Source organism: Accipiter gentilis, chromosome 5, assembly GCF_929443795.1.
Source record: "Accipiter gentilis chromosome 5, bAccGen1.1, whole genome shotgun sequence".
Lineage (NCBI taxonomy): Eukaryota > Metazoa > Chordata > Aves > Accipitriformes > Accipitridae > Astur > Astur gentilis.
In genome coordinates, this window is record NC_064884.1 from 47,079,425 (window position 1) to 47,101,392 (window position 21,968).

General features: G+C 44.1%; 2 protein-coding genes across 9 annotated transcripts in view; both read left to right on the forward strand.

The window, feature by feature from the left end:
* The first annotated feature begins 34 nt into the window (after positions 1-34).
* On the forward strand, positions 35-7,849 carry TMEM106A (transmembrane protein 106A). Of its 4 annotated transcripts, XM_049799654.1 has the most exons (9): positions 35-220; positions 1,034-1,167; positions 1,833-2,063; positions 2,509-2,572; positions 2,973-3,132; positions 3,637-3,777; positions 4,344-4,387; positions 5,035-5,088; positions 6,988-7,849. In XM_049799654.1, exons 3-9 carry the CDS (start codon positions 1,850-1,852, stop codon positions 7,106-7,108), a joined length of 798 nt encoding a protein of 265 aa, XP_049655611.1. In that variant the 5' UTR covers positions 35-220; positions 1,034-1,167; positions 1,833-1,849; the 3' UTR covers positions 7,109-7,849. The 4 variants fall into 4 exon arrangements, with proteins under 4 accessions (XP_049655611.1, XP_049655610.1, XP_049655612.1 ...); XM_049799653.1 differs by having other exon boundaries at positions 35-1,167; XM_049799655.1 differs by having other exon boundaries at positions 35-1,167; positions 6,034-7,089.
* DHX8 (DEAH-box helicase 8) overlaps positions 7,117-21,968 on the forward strand; it is a 24,779-nt gene continuing 9,927 nt past the window's right edge. For 2 of the 5 annotated variants that reach the window (XR_007505959.1, XM_049799631.1), the window contains exons 1-20: positions 9,783-10,346; positions 10,747-10,832; positions 11,436-11,508; positions 11,938-12,023; positions 12,653-12,762; positions 12,871-13,182; positions 13,486-13,630; positions 14,187-14,390; positions 14,917-15,004; positions 15,335-15,432; positions 15,981-16,128; positions 16,510-16,691; positions 17,117-17,311; positions 17,515-17,700; positions 18,209-18,419; positions 18,752-18,933; positions 19,710-19,850; positions 20,146-20,301; positions 21,157-21,294; positions 21,723-21,851. Coding sequence is in view for 3 of the 5 variants with exons in the window: in XM_049799631.1 (XP_049655588.1) it covers positions 10,235-10,346; positions 10,747-10,832; positions 11,436-11,508; positions 11,938-12,023; positions 12,653-12,762; positions 12,871-13,182; positions 13,486-13,630; positions 14,187-14,390; positions 14,917-15,004; positions 15,335-15,432; positions 15,981-16,128; positions 16,510-16,691; positions 17,117-17,311; positions 17,515-17,700; positions 18,209-18,419; positions 18,752-18,933; positions 19,710-19,850; positions 20,146-20,301; positions 21,157-21,294; positions 21,723-21,851 (2,982 nt within the window). In the remaining 2 variants the exon portion in view is untranslated. Of the gene's footprint in view, positions 7,715-9,782; positions 10,347-10,746; positions 10,833-11,435; positions 11,509-11,937; positions 12,024-12,652; positions 12,763-12,870; positions 13,183-13,485; positions 13,631-14,186; positions 14,391-14,916; positions 15,005-15,334; positions 15,433-15,980; positions 16,129-16,509; positions 16,692-17,116; positions 17,312-17,514; positions 17,701-18,208; positions 18,420-18,751; positions 18,934-19,709; positions 19,851-20,145; positions 20,302-21,156; positions 21,295-21,711; positions 21,852-21,968 lie in introns of those variants that run through there. The other 3 variants (XM_049799632.1, XR_007505960.1, XM_049799633.1) reach the window with 3 other exon arrangements.

The window sequence follows — 21,968 nt, forward strand, 5'->3', positions numbered from 1 at the left end:
CGGCCGCCGCCCGCGGGCGCTCGGTAAGCGGGAGTGGCCGGAGGGGCCCGGCAGCGCCCGCCCCGGACGGCGGGGCGGCTGCGGCCGGGATATGGGGGGCTGCCGGCGCCGCGCTCCCGGGGGCGCAAGGGGTAGGGCCCAGAGAAGCAGGCTGCGAACGGCGGGGTCGAGCCGGGCCTACGGGAGCTGGTGGTGGCCCTTGCGCCTGGGGTGCTCGGAGGTAGTAGGGCGCCGGTCGGTCCTTGTCGAAGCTCGCGTTCGTTACTGACTTTGGGTTCCACTTCCCCTTGCGGGCCTCGGGACTCGCCCCAGTGGTGGCAGAGTGGTGCGTGAGGCAGGGGGATGGTAGGGGTTCGGTGAACCTGAAAGACTGCCTAAGGGCAGTACGTGAAGGGGTTAAGCTTTTCCACCCACTGTGCCTTTCGCTTGGTCTCTCTGATACCCACTCATGACTTTCCTGGCTTTTGTCCCAGTTCTGTGAAAAGATTGCTGCTCCTCCTCACTGCTTGTTTCTGAAAAACTGGTAAACATTAATTGAGGGTGTAGGTAAAGCTGCAGCTTCGCTGCCTGAGGTCCTCAAGAGACTGCAGAGATGGGGACTTGTGGTACATTGTGGTACAATATAATGAGGCCCTTCCCGCATTAGAAAAGCTGAGATCCTTCAGGCATCTTTGTCGTTCCTTTCCCCTCTGCATGCCCCAAGAGGGTGGGGAACACTGAATTACCTTGAGCCTCCAAACAGTGTCTTGCAGAATTTCATAGTCTGGGGTACTGGGCTGCTGAAAGGTCCCTCTGTGGTCCTCTAGGGCTGAATGAGCAATCCTGCAGGTGTGTCCATCTCTACTAGTTAAATGAGATCCTGATTCTTCCTTTGTCAGCAAGAAGAACAGCAGCTGCCCCTAGGATCAGCCCCTGTCCTGCCGTTGTGGCCTGGATTTGTGGACTGTGGAGTGAGCCCTATGCTCTGCAACTCTGTCATGGTGGCTCTCTACTGTCAGACAGTGATTTTCATCCCCAGTATGTTTTATAATAGGGCCCTGAGGAGTTATTCATGCAAAGCCTCTGGATCATCTGGGCAAATGTAGAAGCTGCGGTTTATCAAAGCTAAACATCCTACCTATATCTGAGTTGCTGAAACAAGACTGCCTAGAGGAAAGACTGGCACAGGTAGGAAACTGCATTCAGCTGATGTCTTTGTGATGAAAGTACAGTTGCTCTCCCTCAGCTTGGTATCGTTAATGCTTTTGGGAGGATTACTAGGAGCTGATGTAAAAATTTTTGATTGTCAGGAGCCTAGGAAAATGAGTTCAACTGTATTTTTAACTTTTAAAATAGGCTAGATTCTATTATTTTATCTGTTTTTAGATTTCTGTTTGCACGCTATTTGTTTTTAGTCAGGCAACTGTTACGGTTGGTAACACTGTGCTTGATAGGGAATGCCAAGGCCTTGATGTTCAGGTGACTTCCTTGTTGAATGTAGATGAATAATGACCAGTCAAGAACTTGGCAGTTCTTCTGGGCTATGTTGTCATCTTGAAACCTTCAGGAGCTTTGAGTCAGTGTTCCCCTCTCTTACAAAATACCAAGAGATAAAGAAAAATCTGGTATGCTCTTCTATAGCATGGCATTCTCAGACGCTTTTTCTGCAACCAGGGTGTCTAGAAGATTGAATGTTTAAAATATGAATGTTTAAAGCAACATTAGAACTGTGCTTTAAGAAACTTGCTAAACGTTAGGATACTTGTGATCTACTACAAATGCTAATGGTGCTGCTCTTGGAGGTTGGTTCACAGAGACAATTTTCTTAATGGATTTTTGTGTTGGACACCTAGTGAGAATTCTTTCAACCATGGGTGGAAAACTTTCACTGTTCTGGAAGACACCTGACCAAAAGGAGAGAGAAGGCAAACTGATCTTACCCAGGCAACTGGATGCTGAAGGTGAAATCGCCAATTATGCTAGTATCAATGACTCTGCTACATCCTGCGCACCCTGTGCGGGCATTGCACGTCGAAGCTGTGTCAACTGTCCAACATGTCAGGGAACAGGAAGGATCCCCAGGGGTAGGTGATTCTTCCCTGTCAGTGCTTTTTGAGCCTTCCGAGGTTGGTACATGTCTCTTTGCCTAAAGACCTTTGTTGAATCAGTTGATCTTTATTGTATCCAGTCTAGGAATGTCCTGTCGTGGTACCTACAACTCACTTGTGACTTCTGTGGGCTGCCTCTATTGCAGGAGGATGGGGTGGGAAGGCAGGTAGTGCTGTGTCTAGGTGATTACTCAAAGCACACCCTGGAGCCCCTGGAGCCCCTGGAGAATTGTTGTTTCTGCTGAGAGATGGGAACACTCAGGCTGAAATCTTAGCTGCATCACACTTGCCTTCTTAATTGGACAGTGTCACCTGTGAAACAAGTGCAGATGGACACTAGGCTGCTGTGCAGCATCCTGCAATGCAGTTTGCTTTACTTGTGTGCTTAGTGTGGTTTCTGATTTGCTGCCACCTCTTCCAGAGCAAGAGAAGCAGCTGGTGGCGCTGATTCCATATGGTGACCAGAGGCTGAAGCCTAGACGAACGTAAGTCCTGTTAAATTTTCCCCTTTTCTCATCTTTTGAATGTTTCTTGTGCATGTGAAGGAAAGCCTCAGTCCTTCGGGTGTTTTGCTCTTTGTGGTCTGTCTTGCATTAAGTTTGGTATTTGCTGTGTCTTTTCAGCAATAGCAGATGTTGGGCAGTATTCTGTGTGCAGTTGTTGGGGATCTCCAGCAATTTGTACTGTAATGTACCATGTCAGTGTGTGAGGGACTACCCTGCTTCTGCTGTGATTTGATAGCTGGCAAATAGTTCTGCACAAACCCATCCCAGTTTTCTGGTGCCCAAGCTTTCATTGTCTCCTCCCTTTGAGCTGGAGCAGAACTGCAGGTGCTTGCAGCTGACAAACCAAGAGAATGATTGTGGCCCTGGTGCTGTTTTGCAGGAAACTCTATGTATGTGTTGCTGTGACAATTTGCCTGCTGACAACATCTCTCAGTATTTTTTTCCTGTTTCCTCGCTCTGTTACTGTGCTGCCTGCAGGGCTGAATGCCTCCTCCATTGGCTTTAATGCCACTACCGCCAGTATATGCCTCAACATGACGGTAAGTGCTCAGCTCACAGTTAAAGGGTGGATCTGAAGGGTTCCCTGCTTATCTCCTGTACCAGTCCATGTGTAGGCTAACTGATCACTGTCTGAAGTTAGTCTTGCCATTCCCACTGTCTTGGTCCACTCTCTGGCTGCTTGGAATCAATGTCCAGAGTGTGTTACAGCATCAGAGGTGTGGCTGGCCTGGCTGTGAGTGAGCAAGTCACAAAGTGGCCAAAGGTGCTGTGTAGAAGCAGCACTGTGATTCATTCTGGGAATCCTTGTTCTTTTGCATCCTTGAGCTGCTTGGTTGTCCCCCTTTGGTCATGGGAGATACTGCAGCGTACATGCCTTTGTGGCCAGGCTGGATGTACATCTGAGGATTTGAAAGGGACCATGTTGTCTAGTGTTGCTGTAAGGACATAGCAGGGATATCTTTAAAGTAGCTATGCAACGGTAAGATACGGTCCTGCTGCAAGGTGATTTGTGTTTTCATTTTTTTGTCTGTTTTTCTCCCTAGAACATGCTGAACATAACTAATAACAATTTCTACCTGGTCACTGTTGTGCAGCTAGACATAGAGGTTTTGCACCAGTCCCTAGTAGTAGGGAAGACCACCATGAAAACCCTGCTGAATATGAGCCCTTTGCAGAGCAGCCAGGTGAGCTCTGCTGTTCCTTGCATTTTCTCCTGAACTAATCTGGATGTCCTGGACAGGGAGGTGCTTATTGTATGATTGATCTACTTTGTCATCTGCCTGCCAAATACTCAAAGCTCTTCCACATGCAGCTTTCCCCATATCACTTCAGGAAGGGGTGTTGCAAGAATTTACATGTTCCTCAGTTTGAAGCTAATACGTTCCTGGGCAATGAATATCTGTCTGCTTTTCAGGTAGTGGGCTGGTTTGCGTGCTTGCCTTAAAATGATGGCAAGCTTAAAAACAGGTTATATAAAACCCTGTTGGGAACAGTTTGAGTACAGCTGATTCATTCTTGGTGTAAAGGTCAGATGTGTGGCCTAGACAACCTTTTTAAGGCCTTTTTAGATCTAATTTCTGATTCTATTTTCTTACCAACTGTTAAAAATAATTGTTAGGCTAGATCTTGAAATTCAGGCTCAGACACCTAATGAGAGTCCAGTTCTTCCTACTTTAGGTCTCTGAATTGTATAGAAACCTAACTGTAGTTCTTGTGTACTTCCTGCTTTCTCTTCTGTTTGTATTTGCAGATCTATTATACAGTGGCCAGTAGGATAATGGACGATAACACCTAGTGAGTAATTCTAGAAGATTTCTTCCCTTTTAGTAAGCAATGTTAATGCTTATAGGCTTCTCATGACTAGATTTCTTGTGCTGGTCCTGTCTGTAGAGTGAGGCTGAATGAGTGTCCCCTTTTCAGTTTAATAGGTGGAGCTGATCTGGATATAAGTCTGGTACATCCATTTTAAACCCATTTCCTTTTCTATTTATTGGTATTTTCTGCTTAGTGTTGGCTCAACTATGTTGTTTTCCATACATTCTCATGAGTAAGTGATGACATCAATTTAATGTCTAGGTTATCAACTTTAAATGCTCTATTTGTGAGCAGCTAAAGGTACCTTGTATGAACTGCATTTCTCTGCAAATGACCAGCAAACTGTGTGAAGTTCATAGCAACCAAAGGCTTCCGTGCAGACAGGGTAGTCCATTGCATATTTGAGGCCCATGCTTACTAGATCCACAGTTAGAGTTACACTAGCAAAAACATGTTTTACTGGTGTAGATACTGCTGTGCTTGAAGAACTCTGCCTGCGTAGCTGTTGTCAGAATATTGCAAAGACAGACCTTTTTGGAGAAGCAAAAAAGCAATGGAATAATTGAGGACAGGAGACACGTGGTGCAGCAGCTCCTGTGAAATTAACTCTCTCTCTTCTCTTGTAGTAACATTTGTACCTGGACAAAAGTCAAAGTTCACAACGTTCTGCTGCATATACAGTAAGTGATGCCTGGTTCAGAGCTATAACAAACATGCATGTCACCTACATTGTGTCTCAACTCCCTTCAAGAAGGTCTGCAGTCAATGTTCTTCAAGACCAGGACTGCATACAATGTGTATGTGCTGTTACCCAGATAGGTGTGCTGAGGTGTGAGGAGGAGGTAATTCTCCAAAACCTTTGTTGCTCTGAGAAGTCCCCTGGATTCAGGCTTACTGACAGCTCTAGCTGTCACTGTTGCTTAAGGCAAGCTGGCCTGGCAAACTTCCTTCTGGAATGCTGATTGTAGCTGTTGGGAAGTAATTCTTTAGTCTGGATCTAGAAGTACTGACTGGTTCGATTATGCCTACCTGCCTTGTGGTGTTGGGGGCAGACTCATTCAGCCTGGACTCTGTGCAGATGTGTGAATGATTGCCTCCAAGTGTTCTGAGAGCAGCTGCCGAGAGCAAGGTGGGACAAAGCAGAGTCTTCTGCCTGAGGCAGCTCCTGTTCAGGGGATGGACCAGAGGACCATGATCAGCTTGACTGTGTTTTAGAGTACGAGAAGCCCTGCTGGGAAAGCAAATTCAGGTTGGCTGTTCCTCCCTGCCAGGGCGGAAGGAGCACTACTGCAGTTTTATAATATAGCTCCTGCTGGGACAGGTTGCTACTGTTCTGGTCTGAGTTAGAGCTAAATCTGGTGTGTGAGACGGGGAGGCTTTTACAGGGTATAGCAGTGCTAGAATGCCTCCATGCAGTCATGGAAGTGTGGTCTTCATTAGCTGAGTTTAAGCCAATTTGGAAAATTCTGCATCAGAAATTGTCTCCTTGTGTAGCCTGTGTCCACTAGAGAGATCTCCCTGCACATCTGTGTTGACAGACTCCAGGTTGTGAGCCCACTCTTGGAAGATGGACTGCTAGGTTCACCATCTGCAGGTTGTTGTCACTGAGTCCATGATTCTTTCAGGAAGGAGGAACTGCTTTTGCATCATGGTCTTTTGTGCTAATCTAAAAGCAAGGGCTTCACCTGCTGCATCTGGAAACAGACTGTGAATATTAGGAAAAGTGATTGGAGAAAGTGGGTGAGTCTCTTGGAGGCATGCCAGGCTGGAATTCTCCCAGGTCGCTAAAGAAGTGTCACTGGTGATCTCCCAAAACACAGGTGTTTAAATCTTGGTCTTCTGTTGCAATTTGAAGGGCTGTATTGTCAAGTTTCTGGTTTTATGGGTCTTAATGCATGTGGGTTTTTTAATTGGTGCTGAGTGATGTGAAGTTTGAACAGGTAAAGTATGAAAGAAGTCCCATGCTACTCGAAGCATGGTAAAAATGGTGCATTTTGGACAGCATATTGAATGGCTCTGGCTGTTAAGGCAACTTTGTCCTTCTTAGCTGATGCTGTGGGCTGACAGGACCTTTGCTCTCTCTACCTGCAAGCTCTCCATTAGCAAGAAGCTGATATTACCCACTGACGGATTGTGTAGCATTAGGAGAAACTACTTGATGTAAACAGCTCTTGAGGTGGCACAGAAAGATGGTGATTCAAAGATACATGCTTTTGTCTAGCTAACTCCATAAATGGCCACCCACTGTGACTTGTACTAGCACTTTGGGAACATGTAAACAGTGAAATGGCACAGGACTGTTATGCCGGGTTAGGTCTTAATAGGCTTCTGGAAAGGCCAAAGCGTCTGTTGTGATGGCAGTGATCTTGTAAAGGCTTTTTTTAATGCAGTCTGAAAGATGTTTTCCCTCCCCAACACGTGAAATTGAGCTGCGAGGGTATCTTGACTGTTGTGTTCTGGGGCTGTGTAATAGGGACAAAACAGGACAGCAGTGGGAGCTCGCCATGGGACCTTTACATTATGAGATGTCTCATCTGGGACAATCTCAAGTGCAGTTCTGGTCTGCTTTTGCCTTGCAGGGGTACCCTGACCTGCACATACCTGTGTCATTCAGAGCAGCTGGCTTTTGAAGACTACCAGTACGTGGACTGCCGGGGGAATGCCACGTTACCTCACCTGCTGTACCACCGTGTGCCATGACAGGGCCAGGTTGACAGAGCTTTTGGGTGCAGCATATTCCAGCACAAAGGCAAGTCACAGGGAGACAAACTTCTGGGGCTTCTTCTCAAGCTATGCCTTCAACAGGAGGCTTGGTGTTTCCTGGACAAGACTTCCATCTCTAACGCAAAGATGGTAACGTACTTGGCCTTGTGAATGTGGACTCTGCTGCCCTCAGATTGCAGCTTTCTTTTTTCAGTGCTTTATCATGGCTGATGCTTCAGCAGAGTGACCAGTGCACAGGATGCTTCTGTGTGGTTGATCGGAGTGGACCACACTGTTTCACTGCTACTTTGGAGGCAGCGCCCTGTTAGTCAGACTAACTAGTTGTTTCCTCCTTGCATAATTTTGCACTTCTGTCCTGAATTTAAGTATTTCGTAACTTGAGAAAGGAGGACTGTGATGAGACTTTTTGGCTGAATTGCATCTGCATCACCAGAATCTAATGACATTTGCACAACGAGAGCAAGAAACAGGACTGATGTCTCCATCTCTTGAGTCTTAAGAAAAACTACTGCATGTCATGCCAAAACACCTTGTGAGAGTGACTCATGGGTGACTGCTGTTTTAAGCTGTCCACTATAGCAGGTGAGAATATGCATTTTTGCATATATGTATTTTTAAAGCAAGCTCATCCATTAACTGTTGCTTAACGGCATCCATTTCAGTGAGAAGAAAATGCATTTTGTACCACAAACTAAAAAGATTGCTGCTTTCCCGCCAGTGGTGTTTGATGACGAGCGCATGCTGTTTGTTGCATTGTTTTCTTGTATGCTTTGGCATTTAATGCTTTCAACTTGAACAAGCATGAGAGAGGTCATCTCTGACTGGAAAAAAGCTTAGTTTACAAATACCAGGAAACAGCTGGGTTTGGGGGGTGGTGGTTTGGTGTGTGGGTTTTGGGGTTGTTTTTTTTGGTTCATTGGGTTTTTTTCTAAAGCTGCAAAACTACCCAACAGACTTTACAGGAGCAACAGCCTTGGCAGCCTTCTCTCCTCCCAGGGCTGGTAGTTATATCCCCCAAATGACAGAGGTGTTAAACATTATTCCTTAGGTTCTAGTTTAGATGCTGCCTGATGCACTCTAGATGGTAAAATAGGAGCCTGGGAGTTGCTGGACTGAAGTTTTTACTCAGTAGTTCAGCATTTTCCTCTATCTGTCCCACTGAAGGACACAACCAAAGCATCAGACTAGTTGAAGACTAATGAAGAAAGTCTCTGATCAAAGAGACTTATGCTCAAATATGCTTCAAAATATACTTCCAAAACCAGCACCTCTTACAGAGCTGTTGCAGAGTGTTGCTCCTCACTATATCATCTATTGAGATCACACTAAAATGGTAACTAGTCAGCTTCCTCCCTGAAGCTGGGACGAAGAAGCTCCATGTCCGTTCTGAAACCCTCCCTGCTTGTCACCTCTCTACAATGCTTTCTGTATTTGCCAGTGTGGTGTGTTGACCCTGGCTGAGTGCCAGGTGCCCACTAGAGCCATTCTATCACTCCCCCTTCCTCAGCTGGACAGGGTAGAGAAAAATATAATGAAGGGCTTGTGGGTTGAGATAAGGACAGGAGAGATCACTCACCTATTACTGTCAGAGGCAAAACAGACTCAACTTGGGGAAAATTAATTTATTACCAAACAACCAGAGTAGGGTAATGAGAAATAAAACTAAATCTTAGAACACCTTCCCCCCACCCCTCCCTTTTTCCTGGGCTCAACTCCACTCCTGGTTTTCTCCACCTTCTCCCCCCCCAGCGGTGCAGGGGGACGGGGAATGGGGCTTTGGGTGAGTTCATCCCACATTCTCTGCCGCTCCTTCCTCCTCTGGGGGAGGACTCCTCACTCTTGCCCTGCTCCAGTGTGGGGTCCTTCCCACAGGAGACAGTCCTCCACGAACTTCTCCAATGTGGGTTCTTCCCACGGGCTGCAGTTCTTCACAAACCATTCCAGCGTGGGTCCCCCATGGGGTCTCAAGTCCTGCCAGAAAACCTGGTCCATGGGCTCTTCTCTCCACAGCTCCTGCCAGGAGTGTGCACCAGGGTGGGCTTCCCATGAGGTCACAGCCTCCTTCAGGCATCCACCTGCTCTGGCATGGGGTACTCCCCGGGCTGCAGGGCAACAGCCTGCCTCACCATGGTCTTCATCACCATGGGCTGCAGGGGAATCTCTGCTCAGGTGCCTGGAGCACCTCCTCCCCCTCCTTCTGCACTGACCTGGGTGTCTGCAGGTTTGTTTCTCTTACACGTTCTCACTCCTCTCTCTGGCTGCTGTTTCTGTCTGTCCCAGCAACCTTTTTTTTCCCTTCTTAAATATGTTATCACAGAGGCGCTACCACTCTCGTTGATTGGCTCGGCCTTGGCTGGCGGCGGGTCCATCTTAGAGCTGGCTGGTATTGGTTCTGTTGGACACAGGGGAAGCTTCCAGCAGCTTCTCACAGAAGCCACCCCTGTAACCTCCCCCCTCAACCTTGCCACACAAAGCCAAGAAAGCCAAATTGTTGATTTCTGCTATGCTCTTCTCTCCCCTGCCGTGGAGTTTCCAGCTGTGCTTCTATACTGCTGTTACTTGTGCTGTTGGCAAGTAAAGGGCCCTGGGCAACCAGCCATGGCTGACTTGCCTGCGCACAGCGGCTTGTTCAGCGCAGGTACGTGGGCATGGGGGCAGATGGGAGACCGCAGGGAGAAGACGTGAAGAAAGAGGCAGAGCTCAAACCAGGGACTAGCGTTTCCCTGGCCGCTGCCCGCGGCCGAACCGGACGGCTGCGCCCCGCTCCGCGCCTGCCACGCGTGGATGCAAGCATCCCCGTAGAAGAAAAAGAGTAGCTCGCCCTACGTTCGAGCTGGAAAGCCGCCCGAGCTGCAGCCCGCTCTCCCCGCTGAGGGGGGCCGGCTGCCGCCCCCCGCCAAGAGCGCCGACCGGTGACAGCCCCGCCGCCTCCCTCGTCCGCCACGGATCACGGAGCTGGTGTCACAGAGCGGCCCCAGCGCCTCGGGCCCTCCCGCCGACCGGTGCCGACGCGACCCGCCCGCGGCAGCCTCACCACTTCCGTCGCGCCCCGGATGCGGAAGTGGGGAGGGGTGGGGCCGTGCGGTGTCTGAGGGTGGAATCATGGCGGACCTGGTGGCAGCGGAGGAGCTGGCGAAGCTCGAGTATTTGTCGCTGGTCTCTAAGGTCTGCACTGAGCTGGACAACCACCTGGGCATCAACGACAAGGACCTGGGTGAGCGCGGCGGGCCCGCCCGAGAGCTGCGCGGCCTTTGGGGATCTCCGCGGCGAGCGCGGCCCGCGGCGCGGCAGCCCGCCTGCGGCGTTACGGGCCCGACGGCAGCGACGCGAGGGGCTGTTGTAGCCCTCTCTGCCGGCCGGGGCGCGTTTGACGAAGGGGCTTTTCGAATTCAGAAGACCCCCGCGGTTTTTCTTCCAAAAAACCTTGTCGTGAGCGTGGGAAAATACTTCCATCGGGGCTCCTACGAAAGGACTCGGAAAGGAAGCTGCTGCTATTGCGAGCAGCGTTACAGTCTTTCTGTAGCTAGATGGACCGAGCAGGTTGCCCAAATACGAAGTACTTATACTGCCTTTTAATTGTTTGTTCTAATTTACTTTCTACTCTTTCTTTGCAGCCGAGTTTGTGATAAGTCTTGCTGAGAAAAATACTACGTTTGACACGTTTAAGGCAGTTCTTTTAAAGAATGGCGCCGAGTTCACTGTGAGTGAGATCTGAAGTTTATTTATGTGTTCTTCTTGTCCTGGTAGATTTTGTAGAGCTTCTTGTTTTGAAGAGAGAGGTGTGAGGAGTGATTATTGGTTTTCTTCAATTGGAAAACAATGTGCTAATTAGCTTTTGAGTATTCCTGACTCATCAAGCCAAGCCTCCCCCTCCCTCCTTTTTTAAAAACTTTTGTAGTCTTTGTGAAGCGTTCTTCTGAGGACTTGAACAGCATGCTTGTTGTCTCCTTGAGCATGTAAAATATGGAAGAAACAACTTTTCCTGAAGGCAAACGCTGTTGTAAGTCTGTATATGATACTTAGATGCTGGGCTCGTGAGTTCCTCGGAAATAACTGTAGTTTGATTAAATAGGTGACTACAAATAACAAATAGAAATGGAATTCTTGTAGTCATTTTCAGATTCAACTTATTATGTGTTTTTAGGATGTACGTGAAGTCCAGTGATACTTTCTAGAAATGAACCTGCATCTTCAGAATTGGGCTTCTTTTGACCTGCTAATCAACCCTCATGTGTGCCTTCTAATAATGAAAAACAGTGTTGTAGTAATTTCTTAGACTGAAGTATTTTATTAAATTTTTCAGGATTCGCTTATTAGTAATTTACTGCGTCTCATACAGACAATGCGGCCTCCACCAAAACCATCTACGAGCAAAGGTATGCCTAATCTTGTCCCTCTTACTGGTTCAGTGTAAAAAGAAAAGCAAAACTCTTAGTCTTTTGTAGTTTTTGAACGTGTTTGGTGAGATTGATGTAGTTACTGTTCTAGTCTTGTAAGGCAAGACTTTGTATCTTATTGTTGCACTGGGAGCCTCTCTGTTGTTAGTGGTAGATTAGCAAAGCTGTTTAGGCACTAAAAATGTACTGAGTACGCTATTTACAGTATTATGTATTTCACGGATTCACTAATAGTAGGAAGGTAACGTTGTAATCTTTGAATTGAATCTTTGTAAAATTATCAACCTTTGCACTCAGATGAAAGTTAAACTTTATATTCAATTACAGAACAATCAAGAGTGAATCATTCTAGCTCTTCTAAGTTTTGGAGTTTTTTGTCTGTTTTTTTGTTTTAAATCTCAAAATCAGAGACAGTTGTCAAACCCAAATCAGAGAAGGAAAAGTTGAAAGAATTGTTTCCAGCCCTTTGCAGGCCAGACAATCCCAACATCAGGGTAAGGTCATATTTTCAGATTTCTTTTGTGAGTAGATGAAAACATCTTTTGTTTGTTTGGTTGTTTTTTTGTTTAGTTTCAAGGTTTTTTTGTGTTAATTTGAGTGTCTCCTGCTAATGTGTAGATAAAAGTGGACTATGAGAAATGAAATGCAAAAAAGGCAGAAGGCTGGTATTATTGCATGTAGTTATCAAGAATAGCTGTTACAGCAATTGCCATGCTGATGCTGTTTTGCAGAATACCTGGAAGATGAGGGTGTTGTGACGTGAAATTTGTAGCCTGGCCTTTCTGACGTAATGTTTAAAGTAGTAGGGTTACAAACTAGATACAAATTTTGGGCATTCAGATGCTATGAGGGACTTGCATTTTATATTTCTGTAATAATTTGAGGTGTTGAGATGAAGCTGTCTTGTATAAAAGCAGAATTGTCTCAATGTTTTGGCAAAATAGGGGGATAGCTTTTTACTTTTTTTTTTTTCCTGTATCACATATTCTGTCTGACTTTATTTTTTTTTTTAATCTTACATTCCTTCTAAATAGAGATGCATGTGATTATCCTTTCTGTAGATTAATTCTCTGTGGCAGACTTCTTATCAGCCTTCTTACAGAATGATTCTCTGTTCTTGCAGAACATGCTGGATGAAGATGATGTGAAGGTGGCAGCTGATGCACTTAAAGAACTTGAAGCTCTGATGCCTAGTGCAGACAGGCAAGGCAAGCAAAGGAGCAGTGACCATCGGTAGGTTTCTAGTATGTCTTTGGGGGATGGGTATTGGCAGTTGGTATTGCCTGCTTACTCTGTTCATAGGTGCAATCTCACTGCAAATATGTAATGTTTGTTTGTTAGGGTGAAGAAAAAGAGGAAGAGTCGAAGTCGTAGCAGGGACAGGAAGCGAAGGCACAGATCTCGCTCTAGGTCTCGTTCTAGGACTCGAGATAAGAACAGGGGAAAATCCAGATACCGATCAAGGAGCAGGAGTCAGAGTCCCAGTAGGGACCGTAAGGATCGAGAGAAGTACATCGAGAAGAGCAATGAGAGATGGAGAGACAAGCACATAGACCGTCCGCCACCTGAGGAGCCTTCCATTGGAGACATTTACAATGGCAAAGTCACCAGTATAATGCAATTTGGATGCTTTGTGCAGCTGGAAGGACTAAGGTACCTTCTGATGTTCCCAATAAATCTGGTACTATTCCATCTGACTTCTCTTCTCTGCTAGTATCTTAAAGACGTCATGAGGCTACAATAAGGTATCCTGGGTTTCGATGCCAAAATTAAGGTCTGTTTCAGAAAAATTAATTCGACAGTAGAGAATGTTCTCCGTATAAAAAACACTTCATGAATGTACACAAACAATCAGTTGACAAAAAAAATATTTTAATCCAGACTCTGAATGATCTGAAAAACTGTTGGAGTAATAATGTACAACATCTCATGCCCCTCTGTTTGTTTCACGTACAGGAAGCGTTGGGAGGGCTTAGTCCACATCTCAGAGCTTCGAAGAGAAGGACGGGTTGCCAATGTTGCCGATGTTGTGAGCAAAGGACAAAGAGTAAAAGTCAAAGTGTTATCCTTTACTGGATCCAAAACCAGCCTGAGCATGAAGGTATGGAAGACATCCTATAGTGCTTATAAGAGTTTGTGGCGCCAAAATTTTTAAAGATTATGCCTCTCTGCTATTTTTTCTCTTTCTGATGGAAACTAATACATAACCCTTCAAGTGGGAGTTACAGAACAGTAACTCAGTTTTTTTATTTGTGACCTATTACTTTTTACTCATTTTCTGTAGGTTCTTGTTTTTGACGTAATGTTCCTAACAATTTTTTGACTTGACATGTTAGCTAAGTGACAAGGCAAATCTCAAGCTGTTGCTATGTTTGTCTTCCTTTTTCAGTATAAGAGAAGTATTTAATTTTAAATGAAATCACTGCCATTGCCAAGGCAGAGTAGAGTGTTCCAGGCCTTGGGGTGTACTTACCTCACAATAGCAGCTGAAAAAACCCACATGCAAAATAGCATTTTCTGTGTATGGGCTGTTTTTGGCACTCGTTTCTCTGAGAAATATACTCTGCTTTTTCTCTTGTGTTAGAGGAAGCACCAGTGTTAATAGATAAGGAGATGTGCAGTACAGGTAGAGCTGATTGATTAGTTATCTAATGCAGGATGTTGATCAAGACACTGGGGAAGACTTGAACCCAAACCGGAGGAGAAACCTGGTTGGCGAAACCAACGAAGAAACCTCTATGAGAAACCCGGACAGACCCAGTCACCTGTCCTTGGTGAATGCCCCAGAGGTGGAGGATGATAGCCTTGAAAGGAAACGCCTCACCCGAATTTCAGACCCAGAGAAATGGGAAATAAAACAGGTGTGTTTTGTATTTAGGTAAATAGGGTGTCAGTCAGTAAAATTGCTAGGGAGTTTCGTGAACTAGAATACAGCTCCTTGATTGTTTGTTTGTTTAACTTGTTCCTTACCTCTGAATTGCTGCCTTCTTGCAATTTGGGACTTCTAGCTTAGTTCTAACTATGAAGTTAGCCCTGCTTTGGGCGGGAGGTTGGACTAGGTAACCTCCAGAGGTCGCTGACCTGGGGGATCATGATCTTTATCCAGTGACACTTAGGTGGTATTTGTTTATTAGTGCACTCCTGCCATGTATAAGCCAGCTGTCTGACACTGATGGTATTTAGAGCAACAAAAGGACTATTTGCTCAGAGACTGGATGACCTGGGGAGACATGTGCCAGAATATAGGACCATTCCTTTGTTCTGAAATCACAACATTCCTTTGTTCCTGTTTTACAAGTCTGGCAATAGCATTAGAACTGAGACCTCATAGGCACAAGTTGTTCTGTTCATGGGGACAAACTCATGTTGTATTCACTCTCTTCCCAGATGATTGCAGCTAATGTGCTTTCCAAGGAAGAGTTTCCTGACTTTGATGAGGAGACTGGGATTCTTCCTAAAGTTGATGATGAAGAAGGTAACAATTCCAAGTAGTCTTATTGTTGTTGTAAATTCCTTGTGTTTCTGGACATGTTGTGATTCAGAATGAGATGATGATATAAGTGGATGTGAAGCAGCTCACAACTTGCTGTTATCTTAAACATTTGGAACTAGTGTTGCTCTAGCCTTGTGATTAGTGACATTTGGATGAGTGCATTCTTTTTACTTATGATAGTTTCAAAAGTGAAAACACAGTAAGTACATCACAATCAAGAGTGCACAGGAAGCACCGTTTGAAAAGGCACTTTTATGTACCTGAAAAAAAGATGTTTAATTTTTCTATAAAAATTGTCACTTGTGGATTTAGATGAGGACCTTGAGATTGAGCTAGTTGAAGAAGAGCCACCGTTCCTTCGAGGTCATACTAAACAGAGCATGGATATGAGTCCTATCAAAATAGTAAAGGTAAGAGATTTCCAGAACTAAAACCAATGTACTTGATTTAATTAAGTATTTGGGAATTTAATAACCAGTTTTCCACCTGGACATTACTGAGAGCCCTGAAAAACATTACCACTGAACTGAAGATCCTTTCTTTACTTACAAAGCAGGATTCTTACTTAACTGGTGACGGTGAAGTGGAATCATAGAACTGAAATGTGCGTTAGCCTGCAGCAAAAACTATTTCACATAAGCGTGTTAGAACATACTTCCTCTGTTCTGCTTTGTCTTACCTTTTGAAAGTAGAAGGTGGTGCAGAAATGCTTGTTTTTCATTAGTTGTGCCCATAATCCTTCTGACTGGACAGTGTAGGGATGCTCCATATTAGTTATGACCATGGAAGTTCATGAGGCTGGGCTAATGGAAATATCCTGGAAGTCAAATAGATAAAAAGTTAACATCTTTTAAAGCGTCTTCAGAAGACACTTCTAAAGGCCAGTGATGACAGAGATAATTGAAGTTGAAGGCTTGGGAACGCTTGAAATCTTTTAACTTTTTTTCTTGCTTTCCAGAATCCAGATGGTTCCTTGTCCCAGGCTGCAATGATGCAGAGTGCTTTAGCTAAAGAAAGACGAGAACTTAAACAAGCCCAGAGAGAAGCAGAGATGGATTCTATCCCTATGGGACTCAACACACACTGGGTGGATCCTCTTCCTGATGGTGTGTCTGAACACATCTAAGTGTGAACTGTGCCTTTTTTGTTACAGTTGAGCAACCCGGGAGAAATGTCTTGATACTGTGTTTGTCTGCCTCATTTTAAAAGCGAGGCAAAGAAGAAATGCTTTTCTACTAAAGTGGAAGTAGGAATGTCAAGGGAAATGTACAGGTATATCCTGTGATCTGTCAAGGATGCATTAAAAGGTGCAATGGATGGTGAACCAATTTTCTGACATTGAACTTAATGTAATAGTGGGGGTATAGATGTAGGAACTTAAAAAAATACTTAAAACCACAAGCGTAGAAGGTGGAACAATAGGAGCAGGATCATCAGGGTCTGCTGTGTGAGCCTAGATGTAATGGTAAAATTGCTTTCCTTTCCAGTGGATGGAAGACAAATAGCTGCAAACATGCGAGGTATTGGGATGATGCCCAATGACATTCCAGAGTGGAAGAAACATGCATTTGGTGGCAACAAAGCTTCTTATGGTAAGAAGACCCAGCTTTCCATTATTGAGCAGAGAGAGAGTCTCCCAATTTTTAGACTGAAGGAGCAGCTGATACAGGTAAGACTCTCAAAATGGCATTCTTGTTTGAGCAAGCAATAACTTAAAAGAAATATTCTTGGTTTAGCTTGTTGACAGGTGAATAGCCAGTTGATAATTTTAAGTGCAGAACTGTATATATTTGGAATAATTATTTTAAAGGATTATATATATCTGTATATTTTAATAAAGCTCCAGATATTTGTTGTAATAAGTCAAAATTGAAAGTAGGATCATGTTGGCAAGGGATGAGTCAGCTAAATGGTTAAGCAGTTTGCTGACTTGATCAGTAAGAACGCTTGTATGATTTTTGGTCTGGGCCAGCTGGAACAAGAGCAGTAGGTGCTCAGTCTAGTCCTAGATATATTATGTTCATTTTGTTTGGTTGGTTTGTTTGGTTTTTGTTTTTAAATTTTGACAAGTGTATCTATTATGATCTTTCCTAGGCTGTGCATGACAACCAGATTCTGATTGTTATTGGAGAGACAGGATCTGGGAAAACAACACAGATTACCCAATACCTGGCTGAGGCGGGGTATACGTCAAGAGGAAAGATTGGATGTACTCAGCCTCGCAGAGTGGCTGCAATGTCTGTTGCGAAGAGGGTGTCAGAGGAATTTGGTTGCTGCTTGGGACAAGAGGTGAATTTCCATGCTGAAGAACATGACAAAATAAGCATGAGGAAAAGTAGGAAAAATCAGTACTGGAGCTAGTTTGCTTGTGTGTCCCTGTGTCTGTTTCCTTGTAGGCTGTAAAATGAGCTTGCAGAATAATCAAACTGGAAATTAATGGTGCTTATAACTTAATTCTCTAGCTTCAGTTTCTGTGCAACTCTTCTTTCTAGGTTGGCTACACCATTCGATTTGAAGACTGCACTAGCCCTGAAACTGTTATCAAATACATGACAGATGGTATGTTACTGAGGGAGTGCTTGATAGATCCTGATCTGACCCAGTATGCCATTATCATGCTGGATGAAGCCCATGAGAGGACCATACATACAGATGTGCTCTTTGGACTCCTGAAGAAGGTAATGTAGCATTTGATTTTTATTGCTTCAGTGTCCTCTGTGTGCTACTTATGGGTAGGAGCACACGGGGAAAGGCAAGGTCACAAAAGTCAAGTTCATTCGTGTGCTCCAAGAGTCTCTTCTTAAGCAACGCAAATCCTCATAAGGGTTTGTAGCCCAGCTTTTCCTAAGATAAGCCTCTCTGTGAAGACAAAGCAAGCAAAATTCATCAGAAACAATGAGAATTGGCAGTCCAGGATGCTTATAATGATGGATGAGCAGAGGAGTGTTCTTGCTTTGCTCTTTGTTCTCTCACAAAGGCTTTCTGTGATAGGTGCTGCTAAGAAAGGTTTGAAGTGTGACCTTAGTGGACAATTTTTTGAAATTCTGGATACTGGAATGAGCTGCCCCTCTACACAGACATTAAAACGCCTGATATTACTGGTCATATTTCTCTGATTTAAGTCAAGTGCCATATGTTAATAGTCCCAAAGGCAATAAATGACTTGAACTTTCTATCCTGCTATAGACAGTGCAGAAACGGCAGGATATGAAGCTGATAGTGACATCAGCAACACTGGATGCTGTGAAATTCTCTCAGTATTTCTATGAAGCTCCGATCTTCACAATTCCTGGCAGAACATACCCAGTAGAAATTCTGTACACGAAAGAGCCGGAGACAGATTATTTGGATGCCAGTCTGATTACAGTAATGCAGATCCACTTAACAGAGCCACCAGGTGAGTAGAGAATGGTCTAGGGTTATTGGTGATTCAGGGACTCTGATATCTATGAGCAAGGTCTTTCTATAAGTTGTGGATCATGTATTAGTAACATGAGTAGAATGCTCTCAGCACTAACCTCTGTTGTTTGCAAATACAGTAAACGCTGAAAAAGTTGGATGAATGACTGAAGTATGTTGCTTCTGGCTAAAAGTTGTTGCCCAGGAGCTAGCAAAAGTTGGGGCTCCTCTGCTTTAAATGGAAAAGGTTGAGGCGTAGAAATGTGGTAATGCAGGAGCTGTATTGAACAGAATTGATTCTGGGGATGTTTTAATTTACTTCCTGTGTAGGTGACATTTTGGTGTTTCTAACTGGTCAGGAAGAGATTGACACTGCCTGTGAAATCCTCTATGAGAGGATGAAATCTCTAGGACCTGATGTTCCAGAGTTAATTATCCTACCAGTATACTCAGCTTTACCCAGTGAAATGCAAACCAGGATCTTCGACCCAGCCCCACCAGGAAGCAGAAAGGTAATTTCAGCTAATTGTGGCTTTGTCTTCTGCTGATACATTTTAATAGTGGGGTGCATTACACTGCTAATCATACTACTTTTTATCTTTTTTTTCTTTTTTTTTTTTTAGCACTTCTGATTCTGTTACAACTTCAGATAAAATGATGTAATTTTGGAGAAAAAGTGGCTTTTATGTAGCTTAGAGCATGTTTTTGATTGCGTCCATGCCTATACATGTTACCTAAGCCTTTGAAAACGTATATAAAAACATCTCGTATAGCAAACCTCTGTGTGGAATGTTCTTGGTGTGTTTTTTAATGCTGCCTTTCAAGGATATTAACTTTAGTGAAATCTAAATGCGGTTCCTGTTGGATGAATGTAAATTTCCTACCAAACAGCTAGCAAATATCTAGAGATATAATCTCTGGAAGGTTCTTCTCTAAATATGGACTGTGTTTGAGTGATAGGCAAAAATTCTCCCTGAAGTCAGTGCAGTCTGCTTACAAACTTAAAATGATCTTTCACTTGCTTTTAATTACGGATTTTATCATGCTCTTTTCCCATATTGCCTAAATCTAAAACAGGTGTAGATACTTAAAACCTATCCATCTTTGACTTTAGATAACAATTCTTTCTGTTCTTTTGTGAACACATTTCTCCTTTTCATGTTAAATGATAGTAGTTGCATTTATAACAACTGCTCGTATAATGTTGAATGGATTGTTCAAGTTCAGCAGCATGGTTGGCTTGGCAGCCAGAGACAGAACTGGTACTGAATCAAACTGTTGTTTGCAGGTTGTCATCGCCACTAACATTGCTGAGACATCTTTGACTATTGATGGAATATATTATGTAGTCGATCCTGGCTTTGTGAAGCAGAAGGTTTATAACTCCAAGACTGGAATTGACCAGCTGGTTGTTACACCAATTTCACAAGTAGGCATTCTGTGGTTTTTGTTAGTTTGGTTGGTTGTTTTTTTTCTTCCTGGTAAAGTGTATCTTGATGATGTGGTGTCCAAGCACATGGAAGCAAAGTGAGGCAATGATAAAACCGCATTTTTGATGACTCCCTGAGAATTCTTGAGGCTGTGCCTAAGGAATATATACTTTCCTGGGTTGTACTGGAAATCTCTTTCTATTAACACTAGTAAAATTGTGAATAATTTATTTTACTTGGTTTTTTTCCTCTGCCGGTTTGCACCTGTTCACTGAGATGCCTTGTTACCTTTAGGCTCAAGCAAAGCAGCGAGCAGGAAGGGCTGGGAGAACAGGACCAGGAAAATGCTATAGGTTGTATACAGAGCGTGCTTATCGAGATGAAATGCTAACCACCAATGTGCCTGAAATCCAGAGAACAAATTTGGCCAGTACAGTACTTTCCCTGAAGGTGGGTATTTCACCAACTTGTAGCAAGCCAATGCGATCATAAGCATTTCAATAAATGAATCTCTGCCTTTGAGCCTCGTGAAGTACTTCTGCAATTTCAGATCCTTCTAGTGAACAGAGGTATTTTGGAATGGAGACTGCATCAAATGCAATTCTCAGGCACTGAGCTTGCTCCTGTATTTTTCTGTTGAGGGTTATAATGTTGAATATCCACCTAAATTACGAGTCTCAGCTGCACAGAACAGTTAGTTGCAGGTTTGCGAAACAGGAATCTTACAGGCAGTACACCTTTCCTATGTAAAGTACATCTCTGTTGTTAACACATAAGGCACACCATTTTAGAGTGATTTTTGATCTCCAAACATATGCATCTTCTAAGTGTGTACAATTCCTCTGGGAGTCCGCAAACTGGGTCTAACTCAGTACGTAGCAGCTGGGGAAGCTGCTGCTTTTCCTCCTTTCTCGTAACAAGGGGAAGGTTGCAGACATGTTTAGTGTCCATTGGAGCTGTCAAGCCACACTGGTTTACAAGGCAGGAAGTCCTCAAAACCAGCATTTAGCCTATGTGTCTCCTTGATTGACTCATCTTGCTTGAGAGATGTATGGAACAGTACCAAAGAAAACAGACTGGAAAACTGAATGGTGGGTGAAAGACATAGGTCAGTGTGGATTATCTCAAGTGTAGAAATAGAGCCATGTATCTGTGACTGTGGTTACAGTCAGGATAAGGACATGAGGCTAGGGTTGCTTAAAGTTCTGTAGTGGTGCATTGTTTGATGGTTATATATCTCTGGCTGGAGTTCGGTGTTTTCCTTTGCAGTGTTTTAACTTCGTTTTTTCCACTCCCTCTGTTCAGGCTATGGGCATCAATGATTTGCTCTCCTTTGACTTTATGGATGCTCCTCCAATGGAAACTCTCATAACTGCCATGGAGCAGCTGTACACCCTGGGAGCTCTGGATGACGAGGGACTGCTCACTCGACTTGGGCGCAGGGTATGCAAAATAGAATACTACTTAGCAGTGGCTGGGTTGCAAATACTTAGGGGGTGACATGACAGTAGTTGTACAAGGACTTGCCTCACACTGTTGGTTTCCTCTTCCTATTATTCTTTTGTGTTTTATTGGTAGCTTTTTCACTTACCATAGTTACATACCTTCCGCTTTTTTTAAGAAGCAGCTACTTTTCTCCTTATTCATAAGGTTACTTTTGTTAATGTCTAAAAATTTCTGTAAGTATTGGGATATTCTTGTGATAGTGAATATAGACAAATAATTTGCTTCATGTTGAGCAAAGTTATTCTGGGTAAAGCACACTGGTTTGGAAAGGAAACACAGAAGAAAGGACATTGCTCTCTTTTGCATGGGGAGAACTCAAGGTTTTTCCAAGATGTTGCAAGTACCCTGAAACAGGTTTCTTGCAGATGGCAGAATTCCCCTTGGAGCCTATGTTGTGTAAGATGTTGATCATGTCTGTACATCTGGGATGCAGTGAGGAAATGTTGACAATAGTCTCCATGCTTTCTGTACAGAATGTGTTCTACAGGCCAAAGGTAAGGAATGCAGCCAAGAGCAACAGTGTTACGGTTAGGATGGTTTTGTGTGCCTGCCTCAGGTGTTAGAGAGTGAGCATATTTGCCAAAATAAACCTGTAGCTTGGTTAAGGCTGT

What these genes read in the sequence shown, in the direction of transcription:
- TMEM106A (XM_049799653.1), top strand. Translation starts at nt 1,850, where the DNA reads ATGGGTGGAAAACTTTCACTGTTCTGGAAGACACCTGACCAAAAGGAG. An exon ending in ATAATGGACGATAACACCTA is followed by an intron (nt 4,388 to 5,034) that starts GTGAGTAATTCT and finishes CTTCTCTTGTAG; the next exon opens with TAACATTTGTACCTGGACAA. An exon ending in AACGTTCTGCTGCATATACA is followed by an intron (nt 5,089 to 6,987) that starts GTAAGTGATGCC and finishes TTTGCCTTGCAG; the next exon opens with GGGTACCCTGACCTGCACAT.